Here is a 17,406-nt window from a genome sequence, read left to right as displayed (position 1 = left end):
AATCTAGTTTGGCAAATAACTCAGTTACCGGTTCTATTCGGTCCGTTCGGCTTAGTGATTGGCGGGCTTTCCCATTGCTAATTTAATTGTTTGAACACGATTGTGCAGACCTCAAATTATTGCCCAAAAGGTGTCAATATTGGCAAGAGATAATCGCATGATTATCACATGAGCAGGTTGGCTCAAAAGGAACTCCCTTCCTAACATTTGGAACCAAGTCATTTAATCAATTGATTATGCAAATGTGAAGCATTTTTCCAGCTGCAGAATAAACAGAAAACATCAATATTTGCTAGATTACGCCTCCGTATTCCGTACTCCGTATCTATCACTAAGTCAACTGTCCGCATCGATCAATAAATGTGGAATAGTTCGTTTCTTTTGTGGCGAAACTCACGTGCCAGCAATTAGCAGCCTTTAGGCGAGATGTGTTGTTTATCCCAAGCACCAACTTGTGAAATAGCAATCATCTAAGATCGCTAATAAAGCAGTTACATCGCAAGATCAGGGAGCCTCCCCATTCGCCTATTGAGATGCTCGACCAGTCGCAATAACTCAATTATTTGGCCATAATAAAAAAACATCAAATCCAATTGAGGCGATTTTACGAGCGATCTGGTAACTAGACATACTCCCTGCATATAAATACTTAAAAAGACATTAAACGAGACGCCGAATACGGCGGAATACAAATCAATCCACTACTCTCGCCCAGTTTTTGCATAGACGGGCGCACCTTGCGAACCGTGCGGAGAATCCCCGATATGCGCTACAGTTTTATCAATTAAAAACACCTAGACGCGGGTCCGGATCCGCACGGAATACTCTATCAGTGATCGAATATAGCGTTGGCGTCATCCGATACAAGATTGTCCGAAATGTCACAGGCTACGACAGGCGGCGATTTATTTTTGGCCAAATTGGCGACTTCTCCGTCATGAATGGCTTAAAATAGACCCATTAGTTATCAGCCCTAATTGATTAGCGGAAGGCATAGGCTTTGTATCCCACGCAATGCTCAATCAATTCAACGTTATCAATTGTTTTGCCATATCTTTTGCACACATCTTGTGGCATACTTTCGCGAGCAGCGCCTAAAAGATTTAGTGAAAAAGCTCTTTGAAACGTACAAAAATCTTTATTACAATTTGCAATGCACTTAGGTAGTAAAATGTAAAATAAGGGACAAAAACAAAATATATATTAACCGAAATTTTTAAACAATATGCAACAAAATATGGTAAGAAACTGCTTAATATGGCAAATTTCGAGCTGAATATCGCACCTTTGGCAAACAGTTTTTTGGCTGACTTTGGTTTAGAATTTAATCAGTGCAAATTAAATGCTAAGCTCTAAATCAAAACTAAACTACTATTCGAAGAGTTTGCACTGTAGGTAAACGTTGTTTGTCATGGTTTTATAAATATAGAAATATGAAATAGTATTGACTTCGTGTTCCAGTCCTTGTGATGTACAGGTCATGTTTTTCGCTTTTTAGGTGTTTTCTTTCTTCTTTTTTTGGTATTCAGGTTCAACGAGTAGAAGTTCTCCTCTTCAAGCGTTCACATAAATATAGAGATTTAATAGATGGCCATTCGTAAGCCCAAATTTCTGATGACTTCGGTAGATTGTCGATGTGACTTTTCGATTATTTCCGTTTTTGGTTAACTTAGGAGGCAGTTAGTCCTGCTTCTCCTCTTTGGCGGACATGAAGAGCTTCTGGCAAGTGAAGGTCAGCGAGTCTACAAAGGGAAAACCATATAAATGTCGGACAATGCCACACATTGGGGTTAATGCGAAGGAATACTCACCAATCGTGCGCTGCACCCAGTTCGGCTTATTCTTCCACACGACGCCCACGTAGTAGAAGGGTATGCCAATTATTGTGATTAATACCCCCATGCCGACCTCATAGGGCGCCACATAGATGGGCACGACGACTAGAAAGGCGCAAACGATGACAAATAGGGCGGGTATCCACAAAGCGACCTGTCACAGCAATAACAATAGATTATACTAAATAATATGCATACGGATCAGTGGTGCCAAAAAAGCTAGTCTTTAGATTAAATCCTATTTTAAGTTATAAATTACATTGTTTCTATAAAAATTATGTTCACTTAACTATGTCAATAAATTCTCATTTTAATTTATTTAAAAAGCAAGAAAATTAAATATTTGATAAGATGGAATTTAAATAGTAAGATTACCTACTGGAATTTTATAGATTTAAAATTTACCAAATTATTTTTCGAAAATAAGACTTACATTATACACAGAAAGAAAAATGGTAATGGTCAATTTGATATTTTTTAAAGATCAAGCTATTCATATCATTTTGATATGAATAAAGATTATGTCAATCTTTTTTTTATATTATTTGCTCAAAAAATACTAAAATTGGTGTTTTTTATGATATGATAAAATATCAACTTAATATGTTTGAATCTTAAATTTGACATAAATCATATCGGCTTTTTATTGATATGAAATAAGGTAAAACTAACCCTATTTCATATCGGTTTTTTTTTCTGTGTAGTCATAAGTTCATAAAAGCACCTTAACTTGGCTACAGAATATCTTAGTTGGCAGCACTGACTAAGCTAAACTCACTTTAATTGGCCGCTCCATGCAGGGACGTGTGTAGCGGAAATACAGAACCGCCGACACCGACAGCATTATAAAGAACGATTCCACAATGCTGGCGTAGGTGATCAGCACATACACGTCGCTAACCACCAGCATCACAATGGAGAGAAAGCACTGCCGGGAGAGGAACACAGAGCCAAATCAATTAGGGATTAATTACATAATATCATTTGTGCGCTAATTGAGGGGCGCAGCTCACCAGAAAAACGAGCGACGGCAGTGGCGTGTAGCTCTTTACGCTGATGTGCGACAAAATCGCCGGCATGTGTCCATTGCGGGCGCCCACGAAGCAAATGCGGGAGGAGGTCATGATGTGGACGGACAGGCCGCCAAAGGCAGAGATGGCCACCATGACGGGTATGACCAATGAAAAGGCGCCGAGAATCTTATCGCCGAATGTCTGTGGAGAGAGGAGAACAATTAGAATTCATCGACAAGCCGCTCTGGTTTAATTAAGCCCATTTGCGATTCCGATCAAATAATTTAACTTTTCTACAATCTATCACATTTTTTGCAATTTTAAATTAGGTAGGGGAACATTTTTAGACTACACCTTTACCCTCCTCTTTTGGTATAAAAAAAGTTTAAAGGATATTTTATACAAAATTAACTAGACTCAAAAAAACAAAATCGAAGAATTTCCTTAAAATCTAGAAAATTCTTTTTTGAATTTTCTTCATCTAGAAAGGTTTTCTATATTCAAAGGCACATTTTCTAAAAACAAGAAATTATTTTTCTATTTTTAAAGGTAGGCCGATTTAATGGCGAGACCTCTAAAATTTAGAAATTAAATTTTATGAGAGTAGGTTTTAAATAAATCAACTCAAACTAAAATGTCAAGAACCGCCTTATCTGATCGGAATGCAAATAGGAACAGGGTCCCTGGATTCTCACCACTGCAATGGCATTCGAGGCGATCATCTCGGAGGGCGACAGCACGGCCAGATAAGCCACATTGGCCAGCACATAAATGCCGGTGACCAGAGGCAGTGAGATGTAAATGGCGCGCGGCAGATTGCGATATGGATCCCGTAGTTCCTCCGTCATGAAGTTCAAGTAATTCCAGCCGGCATACGAAAAGATGCCGGAATAGAAGGCCACCGACATCTTGCCGGGATCAGTCTCTGTGTCATCGAATGGCCTGGTGAAGTTCTCCACATTGCCCATTAGCATCCAGACCAGGCCCACAATGATGATCATGACCAGGGCGGCGATCTTGGTGAACATGATGATGTTCTGCATCTTGGTGGTCACCTTCATGTAGTACGAATTCAGGTAGGTGAGGAAGCAGATGGTAATCCCCGCCAGCAGTTGGAGGGCAATCTTGGGAATGTGGCAGGCTCCGCCGAAAAAGGGTTCCAGCACATAGGAGGCAAAGGTCAGGCCCATAATGGCATTGGTCGTGGGTCTGCAAGAGATAAGAGTGGAAGTAATCAGTGGAAAATTTACGCAGACTGCATTCAGACATATTCCCTGCTGATTATCTCCGCATGCAAAAGTGGAAAAGCAGATATTCACGCTTATCGCCGATCCAAAAATGGCAAAAATAGGTGTCAATAAAACGCTCAATGCAGAACTGCCCCAATAAATACATTTATGGAGTCTAGATTATTCGATAAGGCTCGTTTCACTTTCTATATAATATACAACCTAAGGCTTAACCTTGAAAAACCGGCTGCAGCCAAACCAATATTTTATGTTTTTTAATCTAGGAAAGTTTTTGAACTTGACCCTGTCTGAGTCTAAAATTATGGTTAGTAGTATTTTAGTTAGTTCTTTAAAAAAAACACAAAATTTTAAAGTAATTGTTAATGAAATATAGAATAACACTTTTTAATTCGCTGAAAATGTAAATTGAAAATCGGAATGACCTCTAAATGATGTTCTATTGCTATCAGTTTTTTTGTGAGGTTTATTTGTAATTCGAAATCGATTAAAGCAACTAATTTGATGCCATGTTTATGCTTTCGAAGGAACTATAGATAAGGAAACTTTAGCGATAACATATACAAAGTTTTTTAAACAAAAATGACCAGTAAGACTCACACGAATATCATCATGGCATCCCAGAGATACAGAAACGCCGGCAGCGATCCGTAGGCCTCGAAGATATAGGCGTAATCCCCGCCAGATTTGGGTATGGCGGTGCCCAGTTCCGCATAGCACAGGGCGCCTATCATGGACAGCAATCCGCAGAGAACCCAGATGACCAACGAAGCGCCCACCGATTCCACTTCCCGAATGACGCCTTTCGGGGATACAAAAATACCGGATCCAAAGATAATGCCCAGGATAATGGCCACACCTTCCAGGAGGCCCAGCTGTTTCTTGATCACAACCCTGCTGCTGTCCGATTCGGCGGATCCCTCGCGATTTTGAGCGGGTTTCTCGGTGGGACTTGCCGCCGTTTGGCCTATGCTGGAGGGGGGATTTCCGGAACTGGGGGTCAGTAGGACCATTTCGCTGGACGGCGACTGCAGCTCATCGACGGCGGGCATGGTGGCTATATATCCAGGAGCTATTACTATTATTATTATTCTCCCGCTGGCTATGTGACACAATCTTCGCACGCGATGGTCGAAAACGAACTGTAACGGTTTCTTTGGCCGTTGTCCCGTTAATTGATTAAACGAGGCGCGAGTGTGTGTTGGTGGGTGTGCCTTCGTGTGTGTATGTTTATTAATGTGTTTTTTCCCTACAATTGTATTCGGCTTATCTGCTCCTGCTCTTCCTCTTCTTCTTGGCCGCCGGTTATCGTCACTTTTGTTTTGCTCCGGCCTTCGCCTGCTGCCGTCTCGCTCGCACCTTCACCACCCCCCTGAAGATGAGCCTTTTCGCACATAAAACTAGCGATTTGAACGAAAATTCACACTCTGTCGCGCGGAATTCGGTTAATGGGTCTGGTAGATAAGTGCAGACATCGAGGTAACCGCCGAATTATGCAAACTTTGCGGTTTAATTGTGGAATTGGCACAGCTTGTCAAAGGTTTTCAACCCCACGTTTTCTTTTCGAGCATCTTAAAAGTATGACCATTCCAGGCTTGCTGTAAAATGCCACATCTAACGGGGGCACTTTTTTGTTGGAAACAGGGTGTCTATTTTCGATGCTCTTATTTTAAGGGTCGTTTTCTCTTCCGCATGTTAAATTTAAAGTAGCGATAAAACCTTGAGAACGTATGGGAATTTATGGTTTAAAGTGTACTTTAACTTTAACCAATCTTATGTTTTAGTCTACATAAACATTTTTATTAAGATTTATAAAGTCTTGTCCGTAATTTACAATTTTCTTTTGTGTATCATGCCTTTAATGTTCTATATTTATAAAATTTAAGTAATTCGTTGGGTCTGAAGATGCATATGGGCCTTCCCTTCCATATCCAACAAATACAGTTCTAAATATAAAATGATGGCTCGCCTACTTCTTGTCCTTGGCCTGCAGCTTGGAGTGGATCATGTCCTTGAACTGCGACAGGATCTTGTTCTCGCGCTTCTGCCGCTCCTCCTTGCTGAACATGGCCAGCGCCCGCTTCTCGTCGGCGGAGTACAGCTGGTTCTCCTTGCGGATACGCACCGCCTCCATGCGACGATGCCGGCTGCCGCTCATCACGTAGCCAACGGACTCAAAGTTGGCGATTTCGTCGGAGGTTAGGCCGATCTCACCGCGGCGAGGAATGCGCTTGCCCTCGGCGATGTAGGCCGCCATGGCGGCACCTTCTCCCGGCAGCAGGGCCTTGCCGAAATCCTTTTGATTCAGGCTGCCACCCGAACGCAGCGAAGGACCCACATCCTCGTCGTTGTGGGAGGCGCTATCCTTGGCTTTTGACCTGCTGCCACTGGAGGAGGAGCTGTTCTTGGACTTTTCAGCCTCTGATTTCCGCTTCTTTTTCTTCTTCTTGGACTTTTTGTCCTTTTTGCTGACCGATGACTTCTTCTTTTTGGGTTTCTTGACACCCTCGGCAGTCTTTTCCAGCCAAACATCTTCGTCCTCGGACTCGTCTTCGCTTTCGGAGCTGGAACTGGAGCTGCTGGAGTCATCGGAGCTGTCCTCGCTGCTGGAGGAGCTGGAGGAGGAGTCCTCCGAGGAGCTCGAATCCTTTTTGCTCTTTTTCTTCTTCGATTTCTTGGACTTTTTCTTGGATTTCTTGTCGGCTTTCTTGTGTTTGCTCTTGCCCTTTTTCTTTTTCTTCTTGGGTCCCACGTAGGAGCCCTTCACCAGCTCCACGTCGTCGCTTTCTGGCCGGGATGGGCTCTTGCCCCAGACATCAGGGACGCCCTCTTCGCCAATGCGAACTCTCTGGTTCCGGCGGGCATTTACCGCCTTGGAATCGCCTTGGGAGGCTCCTCCTCTGCCTCTGTGCTGTGATCTTGACGAGGGCTCCGCTGGGTCATTGATGAAGCTGCCCTCGGGCGCCCTTCCACGGAAGGGATTCTGTCGCCTGTCGTTGTTTTCGTGGAATCGATCGTTGGGCCAGCGTTCCACGGATTTTGGGCGGGATTTGTGGCTTCTGACGGGGCTCCTGGAGGAGCTGGAGCTTCCGCTGCTGCTGGCGGAGCTGCTGGAGGATGAGGAGCGGCTCCGGCGGCGGCGTTCCTTTTCCCTGGAGCGACGCGAATTGCGATTTGAAGTCCTTTCCCTGTGCAGCTCCCTCTCCCGGTCTCTTTCCCTCTCCCGGGAGTCGGATCTTCTGGGCTGCGCCTTGTGGTTATTCCGCCTCTCCGAGCGGGAACGGTGTCCGGAGACGGATCTGCGGCGCTCCCTCTGCCGGCTGCGGCTCCTGCTGCGTGAACGCATGGCGAAAATACAATTTTTCAGCAATTTCACCGGAAAATGAAAACAAACGTTGGTTCACGGGTCAATCGATAGTCGGGTAATCGATAGTGGCCTCGCATCGATAGGCAACAGCTGATCGAGGGATTTTCTCAACGGTCACATTAAAAATTTGCCAATTTTTTTGCTCGCCAAAATAAAAATAAAGTTTATTTAACGGCAAAAATGCTGTAATAAAAATAGAGAATATATAAAAAAGGGTCAAGAATGGCGCGCATCACTTGGAGAGGTCACTCCACTCAGGAGTCGCTGTAAGCTTGTAAACACCCACTTTCCAATTGGAACACTAATTTGCAATGGTTTTGTTTATTATTTACTCAATTTAACAGCGCTTTTTGCCGGCTACGTTGGTCTTATATGAAACACTGCTGGCACTCATTGACCTTTAATGCCCATATGAACTCCTCCTACGCCTCCGATGTCTGTTTGACCCCCATCTTTTGGTTCGTGGACAACTACACTCACTGCCTGGGACCGGTAACACTATGCTACATAAAACTTGTTTTTTAGTCGTAGGGAAACCTACTTTTTCTCAAGTTATTATGATCCAATATCGTACAATTTTTTTTTAAATTATTTTGATTTTATATTGTTTTAGACCGGTAACACTATGCTACATAAAACAAGTTTTTTAGACGTAGAGAAACCTATTTTTTTTCAAATTATTGTTATCCAATATTGTACAATTTTTTTTATTTATTATGATATATTGTAAAATTTTTAATTTATTTAATTTTTCTTATTTTTAAATTTAATTTTTTTATCATTTTATTTTTGAAATTTACTTTTAATATTTATTTACTCATTAATTAATACATACATATATTCTCCCTTTCAGTTCTTTGTGGTTGGAGTGGCTGCCTTGACCACTTCAGTCGTTAGTATTGCCTACTGGATTGGTTTGCCCTTTTGGTGGGCCAAAAGTCAGTTGGCCACCTATATTCTGCTCGTCGTGGGCAATTGGCTGCTGCTCAATGTGGTTTTCCACTACATTATGGCTGTGATCACGCCGGCAGGTCATCCGCCGGAAGGCGTTTCTCTGGTGGAAGCGGTCAGTATGTGCGGCAAGTGCATAGCCCCCAAACCACCAAGGACTCATCACTGTTCCGTCTGCAATCGCTGCATCCTCAAGATGGATCACCACTGCCGTGAGTATTAGAACTCTATAAAGTTTTTTTCTAATAAACATATGTAAATTTATCTATAGCTTGGCTCAACAACTGCGTGGGTTATGGCAATCATCGTTACTTCTTCCTCTACATGATGTACACCACTCTGGGCTGCCTGTTTCTCATTCTGTTTGGTCTGGAGATTGGCCACAAATACCTGTGGCTCGATAATGGCGAAACCTGGACGGAGATTGAGCCGCTGGAGGGGCAGCCAGTCAAGTTTAACCTCAGCGGGCACATCATTCCTGTGGTAACTCAGTTATTCCATGATTATCCAGCACATATATTAATAAAGATAATTTTTCAGACCCATCCCCATGAGTACGATGAGTTCATGGTGCCGCCTGCAATACACAATCTTCCCACGCCCCTCGTGGATACGGATGCACCGTCGCCTGGTCGACGACGAGCCCTGTGGTTCATGGCCTTCACAAATGTGTCCGTGGTCTTGGCTCTTGGTAGCCTCTCCATCTGGCACGCCAAGCTTATCACTCGCGGAGAGACGAGTGTGGAGGCCCACATCAACGAAGCGGAGAGAAAACGGCTACTGCAGCAGCAACGCATCTACATCAATCCCTATAACTTTGGCACCAAAAAGAACTGGAAACTGTTTTTGGGTCTGGTGCGAGGTAGATCCTTCTGGCGAACCGTTCTACTGCCCTCCTGGCACAAACCCGAGGGCACTGGTCTCAGTTTTCACACCGTAAACGATTCGCCCTTCGAGGATGAGTGGCCATAGTGGAAGCTATTGTGATGTTTAAAAGTCTCTCTAAAGATTAATAGTTTAATTTTAAGCTCAAAGTAACTAGAATGTCTGCGTCAGCTGCTTGTTTTTAGTAAAATGTAGTGTAGTAATTACTCCAAGATTCCAAAGTTAACTCAAAAGCCATAGGGAATATTTAAATCCACTAGCTATAAATGACTTCACGTGAAAATGCAATGGCATGTACTTTGTTTCCATAGCGACTAAGAGCACAAGGACGCTTTTTATACATACTATACCTTAATAAAATCCAGTAAACAAAACCTTTTTTGTGTTGCCCCTGGCAGCTTGTGCCGGTATGGCAACTTGTTGCCAGGACAAGGTTAAGGCTTTGAGTTTGTTCAATAAGTTTTAGGAGAAAGTAAAACTCAAGGATGTCGAAGGCTTCGGGATCAGAAGATGAGCCACTGGTGCCAGATGATTTTGATGATGATTTCTACAAGGAGCTATGCGAGAAAATACCCGAGGTATTGTGTTAACAAATCTTTCATCCTTACAATATTAATTAATATTTTTATTTACAGGCCACCAAAGCTCTGCGGCAAAAGGATACTCCCAATAATGCGGATAATGTCCAGAGGCTGCTCATTTGTGGCAGTCGCTACAAAAGCGATTTGCGTATAGAGAAGGAACGATCGCAGGAACTGCGAAAGGAGATTGAAAGCCTCGAAGCGCGTTTGGAGAATGCGGCTCGAGTGACCAAAATGGACATGGCCACCATTGAGGAGCTCCGAGGAGTCATAGGTGACTAAAAACAAAACAATTAATTATATAAACTGGTTTAAATGGTAAATTACCTTTCCAGAGGGAGCTTGGAAGCAAAAGGATGCTGCCCAAATCCGCGAGCAATCCGCCCAGGATGAGGTCCTAAGCCTCCGAGAAAAACTGGACGAATCGGAGCAGATGGTGGCCCATCTCAATGAGAAACGGCTGGCCATGAGCAAGCGTGATGATGGAAAGGAGCGGGAACGTCTCAATGCCGAGATTGCCGATCTCAACAAAAGATTGCAATTGCAACGCACCTATGCCACGGAATTGGACAGCACCATTGAAGGATTGGAGGCCAAGAACAAGGAGTTGCTAAAGCTTCTAGATGTTAGTTATATTATTTTAGCCCCTCTTCGAATCTAATTGATTTATAAATATTTTAAGGAAACCTCCAGCGATGCCTGCAACCTGAAACGTAAAAGCGATGCCCTTTCCAAGGAACTATCAACCATGAAGAGCGACGAGTCGCGATACCAGGAGCAAATATCCCAGATGAAGTCCGCCAACGAGCACTTGACCAAGGTGAAAGTGCGCCAGAACCTGCAGATTCTGTCCCTGAAAACAAACCTAGAGCATCTAAATACCCAGCACAATGCCACCAACAATAAGCTGGCCAAGATCACTGTGGATCTGGAGTACACAGTGCAGGAGAGGGACAAGAATAAGAGGGCACTGAACCAAAGGATCAATCTGCTAAAGGTGCGCGAGGATGAGCTGATTAAGGTGCGCCAGGATAATGGAAAGTTGGCCAAGTCCCAGGAGACGATTGCTCGGAAATATGCGGGTCTAGATGAGTCTAAAAGAGAGGTGGAAACCCAGAACATAAGGCTAAAGTAAGGGATTGTATTTAATAAGATTTATTGTACTATAAACTAAACATTTACAGAACCCAGCTGGGCACTCAGGACAAGGAACTGGAGTCCATGCGCCGTGTGGTCCACCATTTCGAGAAGAACAACGAGAATCTGACCAAGGAGCGGGACTCCCTGCGGCGGGAACTGCAGGCGGAGCACCAACAGCTCGAGCAGAGCAGCGCACTCCACCAGGAGGCGCAGCACGAAGTGCGTGCCCTTAAGGACACCATCAGCACCATGGACACCAAGCTGAAGAAACTCAACGAGGATGCCAACAAGCTGAAGAAGGAGAAGACCAAGAAGCTGGACGAGATTCAGCACTGGATAGACAAGTTGGATGCGCTGCAGAGTAGGGTTTCGAAAATGAATGCTCTATTTTATATATACCCGTTAGTCGTAGAGTAAAAGAGTTTGTCTGTCAGTCTGTATGAACGCTAAGATCACGGAAACTAGAAAAGCTAGAAAGTTGGGATTACCCACTCATATTCGTGGGCTTCCTACGCAGCTCAAGTTTATTTCAGCCGAGCGCCACGCCCCCTCTAACGCCCACAAACGGTTTTAAAATGTGCCTGCCGCCCACATTTTTAAAGATTTCGGAGAAGTATAAATGCAATTTTGTTGTGTATATTTACACCTATCGAAATGTAAAAGAAATGTTTCAAATCGGACCATTCGTTAAAAAGTTATGCCCGATTAAAGTTTTATATCTCTATCTCCCTCGCACTCCCTCTAGCTGAGTATCTGATAGTCGGGACACCAACCCGACTATAGCTTTCTCTCTTGTTTTTAATATTTAAATCTTTCCCAGACGAAATGCACTTGAAGGAGAACTACGAGATCGAGCTGAAACGGACGATCAGCGATTTGGAGGCCAAGTGCTCCAAGTTCCAGCAGCAACATGATGTCCTGGCTGCCGAACGCCAGACCCTTCAACGCAGTGTCCAGTTGGCCGACGAGGAGCGACAGAAGCTGCGTGACCAGTTGGTCAACCTACAGGCGCTTGTCGAGAAGCTCAAGGCCAAAATCGGCTACCGGGATGCCGAGCTGTCCAAGCTGCAGTTGCAGATCGATCGCATGGAGAAGGAGCGCCGCCTTCTGCGCAACGATATCCGCCACGCGCAGCTGGGTCAGCAGCACACCAAGGCGGAGCTGTTGGACAAGCGCAAGGAGAACGATCGGCATGCCAAGTCTCTCCAGGAGGACGAACAAAAGCTGGCCCGGCTGCGCAAGGATGTGGACAACCTGATGAACGAGAAGAATGCCATCAGTGCGGCGCTGACCAAGCGCAACGAGGAGTACGAGCGGCTGAAGCACAGCCAGGAGAACCTCCAAACGGTTTACGATCAGACGCAGAGGCAGTGCAGCCAGTGTCAGGATGATATGCGCTTGATGGGCGTGGAGATAAAGAACCTGCGAACGGAGCGGGATGTCCTGCGGGCGGATAGGGAGAGTGCCGCAGATTTGCGCCAGGAATTGCTCCAGATGCACCGCATGCTCAACCAGGAGCGGATCAAGGCGCGTGCCCTGCAGGATGAGATGGTCACCCCGATGAATGTCCATCGCTGGCGGCTTCTAAGTGGCAAGGATCCAGAGAAGATGGATCTCCTGGGGCGCATTAGTATCCTGCGCAGGCAGCTGTTCCAGCAGAACGTGGCTGCCTTGGAGCAGGAAAGGGCCTTGAACGAAGCCCAGCAGCTTTACGCTGCTTTGAGGGAGTTCATGCTTAAGCTACCCAGCCATAAAGTTCGAGCGGAGCTCAATAGTGTTAAGGTGAGTCAGGAGGGGATTATAAAATACTGCTAACTTATATTTTTATACCCGTTACTCGTAGAGTAAAAGGGTATATTGTATTCGTGCAAATGTATGTAACAGCTATTCTTGATCAGGGTCACCAGCCGACTCGATATAGCCATGTCCGACTGTCTGTCCGTATGAACGCTGAGATCTCGGAAACTACAAAAGCTAGAAGGCTGAGATTTCCCACACATATTCTTGGGCTTCCTACGCAGCGCAAGTTTATTTCAGCCGAGCGCCACGCCCACAGTCGCCCACTAACGATTTTAAACTGTGTCTGGCGCCCACATCTTTAAAGATTTACGAGAAGTATAAATGCAATTTTGTTGTGTATATTTATACCTATCGAAATGTAGAAGAAATTTTTTAAATCGGACCATTAATTAAAAAGTTATGCGCAATCAAAATTTTATGTATCCATCTGCCTAGATACCGACTATACCGTTCTCTCTTGCTTACCTCTTCATAGGCCAACTTATCCGCCAAGGACCGCAAACTGAAAGTCCTAAAAGCCGAGCTAAGTGCCAGGGAGGCAGAAGAAAAGTCCGAAAAGGAGAAGCTGGAGGAGATGCGGCTTAATCTGGCGATGACCAAAACCCAACTGCTGGAGGAGAAGAAGCACAAGCAGAAGCTCCTGGAGGAGCGTCAGTTGCTGGAGCAAATGCATTGCTATTCGGCACCCGCCCAACTGCCAAGGACTCTGGGTGCTGGCTTCAAGATGGTCAGTAGTTTACTCTAGGTAATACCATCAATAAGTTCCTACTAATGATATCTGTAAGATGTAATAAAAAAACTGCATAAATATTTTACAAAATAACCTATTTTTAATTGTTTCAAAGATGTAAAAGATACCTTAAAGATAGTGGATCTGTGACAACCAATCTTTGTCAAGGCAAACACTCATTTGGATTAGCTTTATCCTCGCAGGTGGACGTAAAGTCGAAAACGTTATCCATGCACTTATCATCGATGGTCTTGGGGATGTAAATCTTAAAATCCCTCCTACCAATGAAGGACTCTTGATTCTTTTGATGCTGTAGGCGCAACTGTTTCTGGAAACCCTCTATCAGGTTTTCCCGGGCCTTGAGATCGATGTCGTTGATCCGAAGCTCGGCTTTCATGGCCTTCAGCTGGCGGATCTGGCGGCGATTGATGCGCTGCTGGACGCAGAGCTTCTGGCGGACACTGGGATCGGGCAGGTTCCTGATCTGCCGCTTGAACTCCTCATGGACGCGAAGTAACTCCTTCAACTCCTTGGCCTTATTTTCCCTCTCTACAGACAATCGAATGTTACGCTTCAGCAGATGCTGATTCTTGCGTATCAGCTCGAAATGTCGCGGATCCTTGCCCAGCAGGACTCGCCAGCGATGGATGCGACAGGGGCGCGACAGCTCCTCCGAGTAGGCGGATACTTTGAGCCTCTCCCGGTTGAGCTGGCGCTCCAGTCGGATCACATCATGCCGCATGGCCGCCTTGTTGCCCACCTCACGTTGCATGCACTCGTGCGATGAACGCAGATTCACCACCTCCACCTTGAGCAATCGAATGTCCTCCAGCCTCTGGTTGTACTGCATCGTCCCGCGATCGATGACCTTCTGCATCATATCCAATTTCTCCCTCAGCAGATGCACCTCATCATTCCTCCTGACCATTTGCAGGCCCACCAGACTCTTCTCCTTGGTCACCTCGTCCAAAGCACAGGCCATCTGCTTGAAGCGCTTCTCATCGGTGTCAATCGTGTGCTGAGCCTGCTCCACCCTGATCTTCATTTCCCGCAGATCGCTCCGTGTGCCGGCCAACAAGCGACCCTTGGCGTGGATCTCGTTCTGCTTCTGCTTCACGGTGCGGTGCAGCTGCTCAATCTGGTTGCCCAGCGAGGAGATCTCCTTCTCGTTGAGCGCCAGTGCGCTGGTCATCTGGTTGATCTGGTGCGTCAGCTTGGTCGCATTGTTCTGCAGCGTGGAGCGATCCCGCGAGCACATGTCCATCGTCTTCATCAGCATCACCTTCTCCGAGTGGATGTTCTCCATTTGCTTCTTGACGTTGATGAAATCCAGCTGCTTTTGCTGCAGTTCTACTTGGAGGGACTCTAATCGCTCTGTTTTCTGGGCAAGGGATTCTGGAAAGATGCATTTAAAATGAGGAATGGTTTTTCTTTTTCTACCCGTTACTCGTAGAGTAAAAGAGAGATCTTGGAAACTACAAAAGCGAGAAAGTTGGGATTACCCACAATTATTCTGGGGCTTCCTACGCAGCGCAAGTTTATTTCAGCTGAGCGGGACGCCCCCTCTAACGCCCACAAACGATTTTACAATGTGTCTGGCGCCCACACCTTTAAAGATTTCGGAGAAGTACAAATGCAATTTTGTTGTGTATATTTATACCTATCAAAATGTAAAAGAAATTTTTTGAATCGGACAATTCGTTAAAAAGTTATGCCCGATCAAAATGTTATATCTCCATTTCAGTCGCACTCCCTCTAGCTGAGTAACGGTATTAGATAGTCGGGACACCCACCCGACTATAGCGTTCTCTCTTGTTCTTTTTAGGAGTACCCACCCTCGATGCCATCGATCTTCTTGTAGGCATCATTCAGCTCCAGGCTCTGCTCCCTCTTTTCACGGGCTATTTTCTGCACCTGCAAGTCCTTCTCGTCCAGCTGCTTGTTGGCCCGATGAAGGTCGTTCTGCAAATCCTGCATCTGGTGGCGCACAATGGCGATTTCGTGTCGCACTCCGGCCACTGTATCATTAAGACGCGTTATCTCGATCCTCAGCTTGTCCCGGTAGCGACCCATTTCCTCCTTCTGCCGGATGACCTCGTCCAGCTTGGCCGAGGTCATTAAGATCTTCTTTTCCAGAACCTTGATCTCATTTCTACACCCAAAGAAAATTTGATATAATACGTAGATCGATTTTACATTATTTAAGATCAATTTTAATTTGATATGCGGCCAGGTAAATTTGACTTGGTCAAAAAGAGTATTTCATGTAAAAACGATATGTATGAAATCGATTTTACGGGAACATGTTTTTTTTGTGTGTATATAAAAAGAGTTTTTCTTAGAAATTCCAGAAATATTATCAACACTTACCGATGAACCACGGCTTGATCGTTGAGCTCCGCGTTCTTCTTGGACAGCTGGTGGAATCGTCGCTCCAGGATCATCGAGTCGTCCGCCTTCTTCTTCACCTCCCGCTCGGCTGCGCGGCGTGAGAGATCCAGATCAGCATAATCCCTTCGCTGGGCATCATTGAATCCCTCGACCATCTTGAGATTCTGCTGCAGCTTGAGCTTCTCCTCCTCCTGCAGGCGAAAGGACTTGGCGAAGTTAAAGTTCTCCCGCTGGAGACGTTCGTTGCGCTGCTTCAGTGCCTCGTTGGCGGTCATTAGCTCTTGCAGCGTCTTCTCGGCCACCTGGAATTCCATGTTTTGCTGCACTACGCATGCCAGCTCCTTGTTGACCTGCATCAGTCGTTCCTCGTACTTGTCCGTCTCCACAGTTATTTTGTGCTCCAGCCGATAGTTCTCACTTTCGATTTGCTTCACCCGCGAACTTAGTTTGCTGACCATTTCCCTAGATGATTCTATCATCCCCTCCAGCGATTCGGAGTACAGGCGATTGGTTTGCAGGCGCTTCTGGTAGTCCTTCAGCTCGAGGGCCAAACGATCGCGCTCCTTGAAGACCAAGCGCTGCAGATGGGTTTCCTTGCTGCAAAAATAAAGGGTTTTTTAACCTTAATTAAAATAATTACACAAATAAATAATTAAATAAATAAATAAATAAATTAATTAATTAATAAATAAGTAAATAAATAAATAAATAAATACAAAAATAAATGAATAAATACAAAAATAAATAAATAAATAAAAAAATAAATAAATAATTAAAAAAAGAATAAATTAATTACATATATTTAATTAAAAAGGTAGATAAACTCACATAGTGGTTGGCATCTGATCGTGCATCACCCTGCTTGTCGTCGATGGATCGGCTTGCACCAGTGCCATCAATTGCATCTGCATGGTCTCCTCACGACTCTTGGTTGCATCCTGGTTGCGCCACGACTCCTCCAAGGACTCGCGCAGGTGCTCCATCATCGCCTCCGAGGTGGCTGTCGTCCTCAGCGCCAAATTAAGCTTCTCATCGGCCGTTTTCATTTTCAGTTGTAGCGCCTTATTTTGCTCCACCTCGTTGAGATAGTGGCCATGAAGTCTGGAGAGGATGTCCGCGTACAACTTAAACTTGGCTGCCAGGAAAGGATTGCGGCTGCTGAGACTCTGGACCAGCTGGTTGGAGTTGGCGAAGAACATATCGTCAAGATCGGTCACCAGATTTATCTGAGCAGGGTCTATGCTATCCCTAAAGCGTTCCTCGAAGTTCAGCACGGAAACGGACTTGGAGTGAACGGAGGCGATCTTATGGATCTTGGAGGACTTCATCTTGGGGGTATCAATCAACGGTTAACAGGGATAACAAAGAAATCCTCGAGAAAACCAAACAAAAAAAGAATTAAAAGTAAACAGAAAAAAACAAAGTGTTTCAGTGTGACGTCTAAGTGTAATACATAGTGATCATGA

General features: G+C 45.0%; 5 protein-coding genes across 5 annotated transcripts; 2 read left to right on the top strand and 3 right to left on the bottom strand.

The window, feature by feature from the left end:
• Positions 1-1,118: 1,118 nt before the first annotated feature.
• Positions 1,119-5,678, bottom strand: gb (solute carrier family 7 member genderblind). The gene is made up of 6 exons (XM_017158865.2): positions 4,696-5,678; positions 3,544-4,057; positions 2,849-3,049; positions 2,614-2,763; positions 1,812-1,989; positions 1,119-1,742 (listed from the first exon to the last, which is right to left on the bottom strand). The coding sequence occupies exons 1-6, from the start codon at positions 5,145-5,147 to the stop codon at positions 1,681-1,683; spliced, it is 1,557 nt and encodes a 518-aa protein (XP_017014354.2). The 5' UTR covers positions 5,148-5,678; the 3' UTR covers positions 1,119-1,680.
• Positions 5,679-5,908: 230 nt separating this feature from the next.
• Positions 5,909-7,535, bottom strand: LOC108064476 (NKAP family protein CG6066). The gene has a single exon (XM_017152069.3). It carries the CDS (start codon positions 7,439-7,441, stop codon positions 6,065-6,067), a length of 1,377 nt encoding a protein of 458 aa, XP_017007558.2. The 5' UTR covers positions 7,442-7,535; the 3' UTR covers positions 5,909-6,064.
• Positions 7,536-7,569: 34 nt separating this feature from the next.
• LOC108064563 (palmitoyltransferase ZDHHC16) lies at positions 7,570-9,637 on the top strand. Its single transcript, XM_017152183.3, has 5 exons — positions 7,570-7,728; positions 7,807-7,954; positions 8,316-8,625; positions 8,685-8,896; positions 8,954-9,637. Exons 1-5 carry the CDS (start codon positions 7,685-7,687, stop codon positions 9,383-9,385), a joined length of 1,146 nt encoding a protein of 381 aa, XP_017007672.2. The 5' UTR covers positions 7,570-7,684; the 3' UTR covers positions 9,386-9,637.
• A 66-nt stretch (positions 9,638-9,703) lies between these two features.
• LOC108064398 (cilia- and flagella-associated protein 58) lies at positions 9,704-13,607 on the top strand. Its single transcript, XM_017151940.3, has 7 exons — positions 9,704-9,876; positions 9,934-10,153; positions 10,215-10,504; positions 10,562-11,010; positions 11,064-11,380; positions 11,840-12,801; positions 13,295-13,607. The coding sequence occupies exons 1-7, from the start codon at positions 9,784-9,786 to the stop codon at positions 13,562-13,564; spliced, it is 2,601 nt and encodes an 866-aa protein (XP_017007429.2). The 5' UTR covers positions 9,704-9,783; the 3' UTR covers positions 13,565-13,607.
• Positions 13,608-13,627: 20 nt separating this feature from the next.
• Positions 13,628-17,397, bottom strand: LOC108064305 (cilia- and flagella-associated protein 58). The gene is made up of 4 exons (XM_017151831.3): positions 16,769-17,397; positions 15,920-16,537; positions 15,385-15,701; positions 13,628-14,944 (listed from the first exon to the last, which is right to left on the bottom strand). Exons 1-4 carry the CDS (start codon positions 17,266-17,268, stop codon positions 13,713-13,715), a joined length of 2,667 nt encoding a protein of 888 aa, XP_017007320.3. The 5' UTR covers positions 17,269-17,397; the 3' UTR covers positions 13,628-13,712.
• Between the last annotated feature and the right edge of the window lie 9 nt (positions 17,398-17,406).

This window comes from Drosophila takahashii, chromosome 3R (assembly GCF_030179915.1).
Source record: "Drosophila takahashii strain IR98-3 E-12201 chromosome 3R, DtakHiC1v2, whole genome shotgun sequence".
NCBI classification, from domain to species: Eukaryota; Metazoa; Arthropoda; class Insecta; order Diptera; family Drosophilidae; genus Drosophila; species Drosophila takahashii.
This window is presented reverse-complemented; position numbering and strand designations above follow the sequence as displayed.

Bases quoted from the DNA above. Each gene is read 5' to 3' on its own strand.
- gb (XM_017158865.2), bottom strand. From the start codon at position 5,147: ATGCCCGCCGTCGATGAGCTGCAGTCGCCGTCCAGCGAAATGGTCCTA. The intron at 1,990-2,613 runs GTGAGTTTAGCT...TTGCTGTGACAG, and splicing joins GCATGGAGCGGCCAATTAAA to GTCGCTTTGTGGATACCCGC. The intron at 1,743-1,811 runs GTGAGTATTCCT...TTCCCTTTGTAG, and splicing joins CTGGGTGCAGCGCACGATTG to ACTCGCTGACCTTCACTTGC.
- LOC108064476 (XM_017152069.3), bottom strand. From the start codon at position 7,441: ATGCGTTCACGCAGCAGGAGCCGCAGCCGGCAGAGGGAGCGCCGCAGA.
- LOC108064563 (XM_017152183.3), top strand. From the start codon at position 7,685: ATGGCGCGCATCACTTGGAGAGGTCACTCCACTCAGGAGTCGCT. The intron at 7,729-7,806 runs GTAAGCTTGTAA...TCAATTTAACAG, and splicing joins CACTCCACTCAGGAGTCGCT to CGCTTTTTGCCGGCTACGTT. The intron at 8,626-8,684 runs GTGAGTATTAGA...ATTTATCTATAG, and splicing joins CAAGATGGATCACCACTGCC to CTTGGCTCAACAACTGCGTG.
- LOC108064398 (XM_017151940.3), top strand. From the start codon at position 9,784: ATGTCGAAGGCTTCGGGATCAGAAGATGAGCCACTGGTGCCAGATGAT. The intron at 10,154-10,214 runs GTGACTAAAAAC...TTACCTTTCCAG, and splicing joins GGAGCTCCGAGGAGTCATAG to AGGGAGCTTGGAAGCAAAAG. The intron at 10,505-10,561 runs GTTAGTTATATT...AAATATTTTAAG, and splicing joins AGTTGCTAAAGCTTCTAGAT to GAAACCTCCAGCGATGCCTG.
- LOC108064305 (XM_017151831.3), bottom strand. From the start codon at position 17,268: ATGAAGTCCTCCAAGATCCATAAGATCGCCTCCGTTCACTCCAAGTCC. The intron at 16,538-16,768 runs GTGAGTTTATCT...TTATTTTTGCAG, and splicing joins GATCAGATGCCAACCACTAT to CAAGGAAACCCATCTGCAGC. The intron at 15,702-15,919 runs GTAAGTGTTGAT...CTTTGGGTGTAG, and splicing joins GATCAAGCCGTGGTTCATCG to AAATGAGATCAAGGTTCTGG.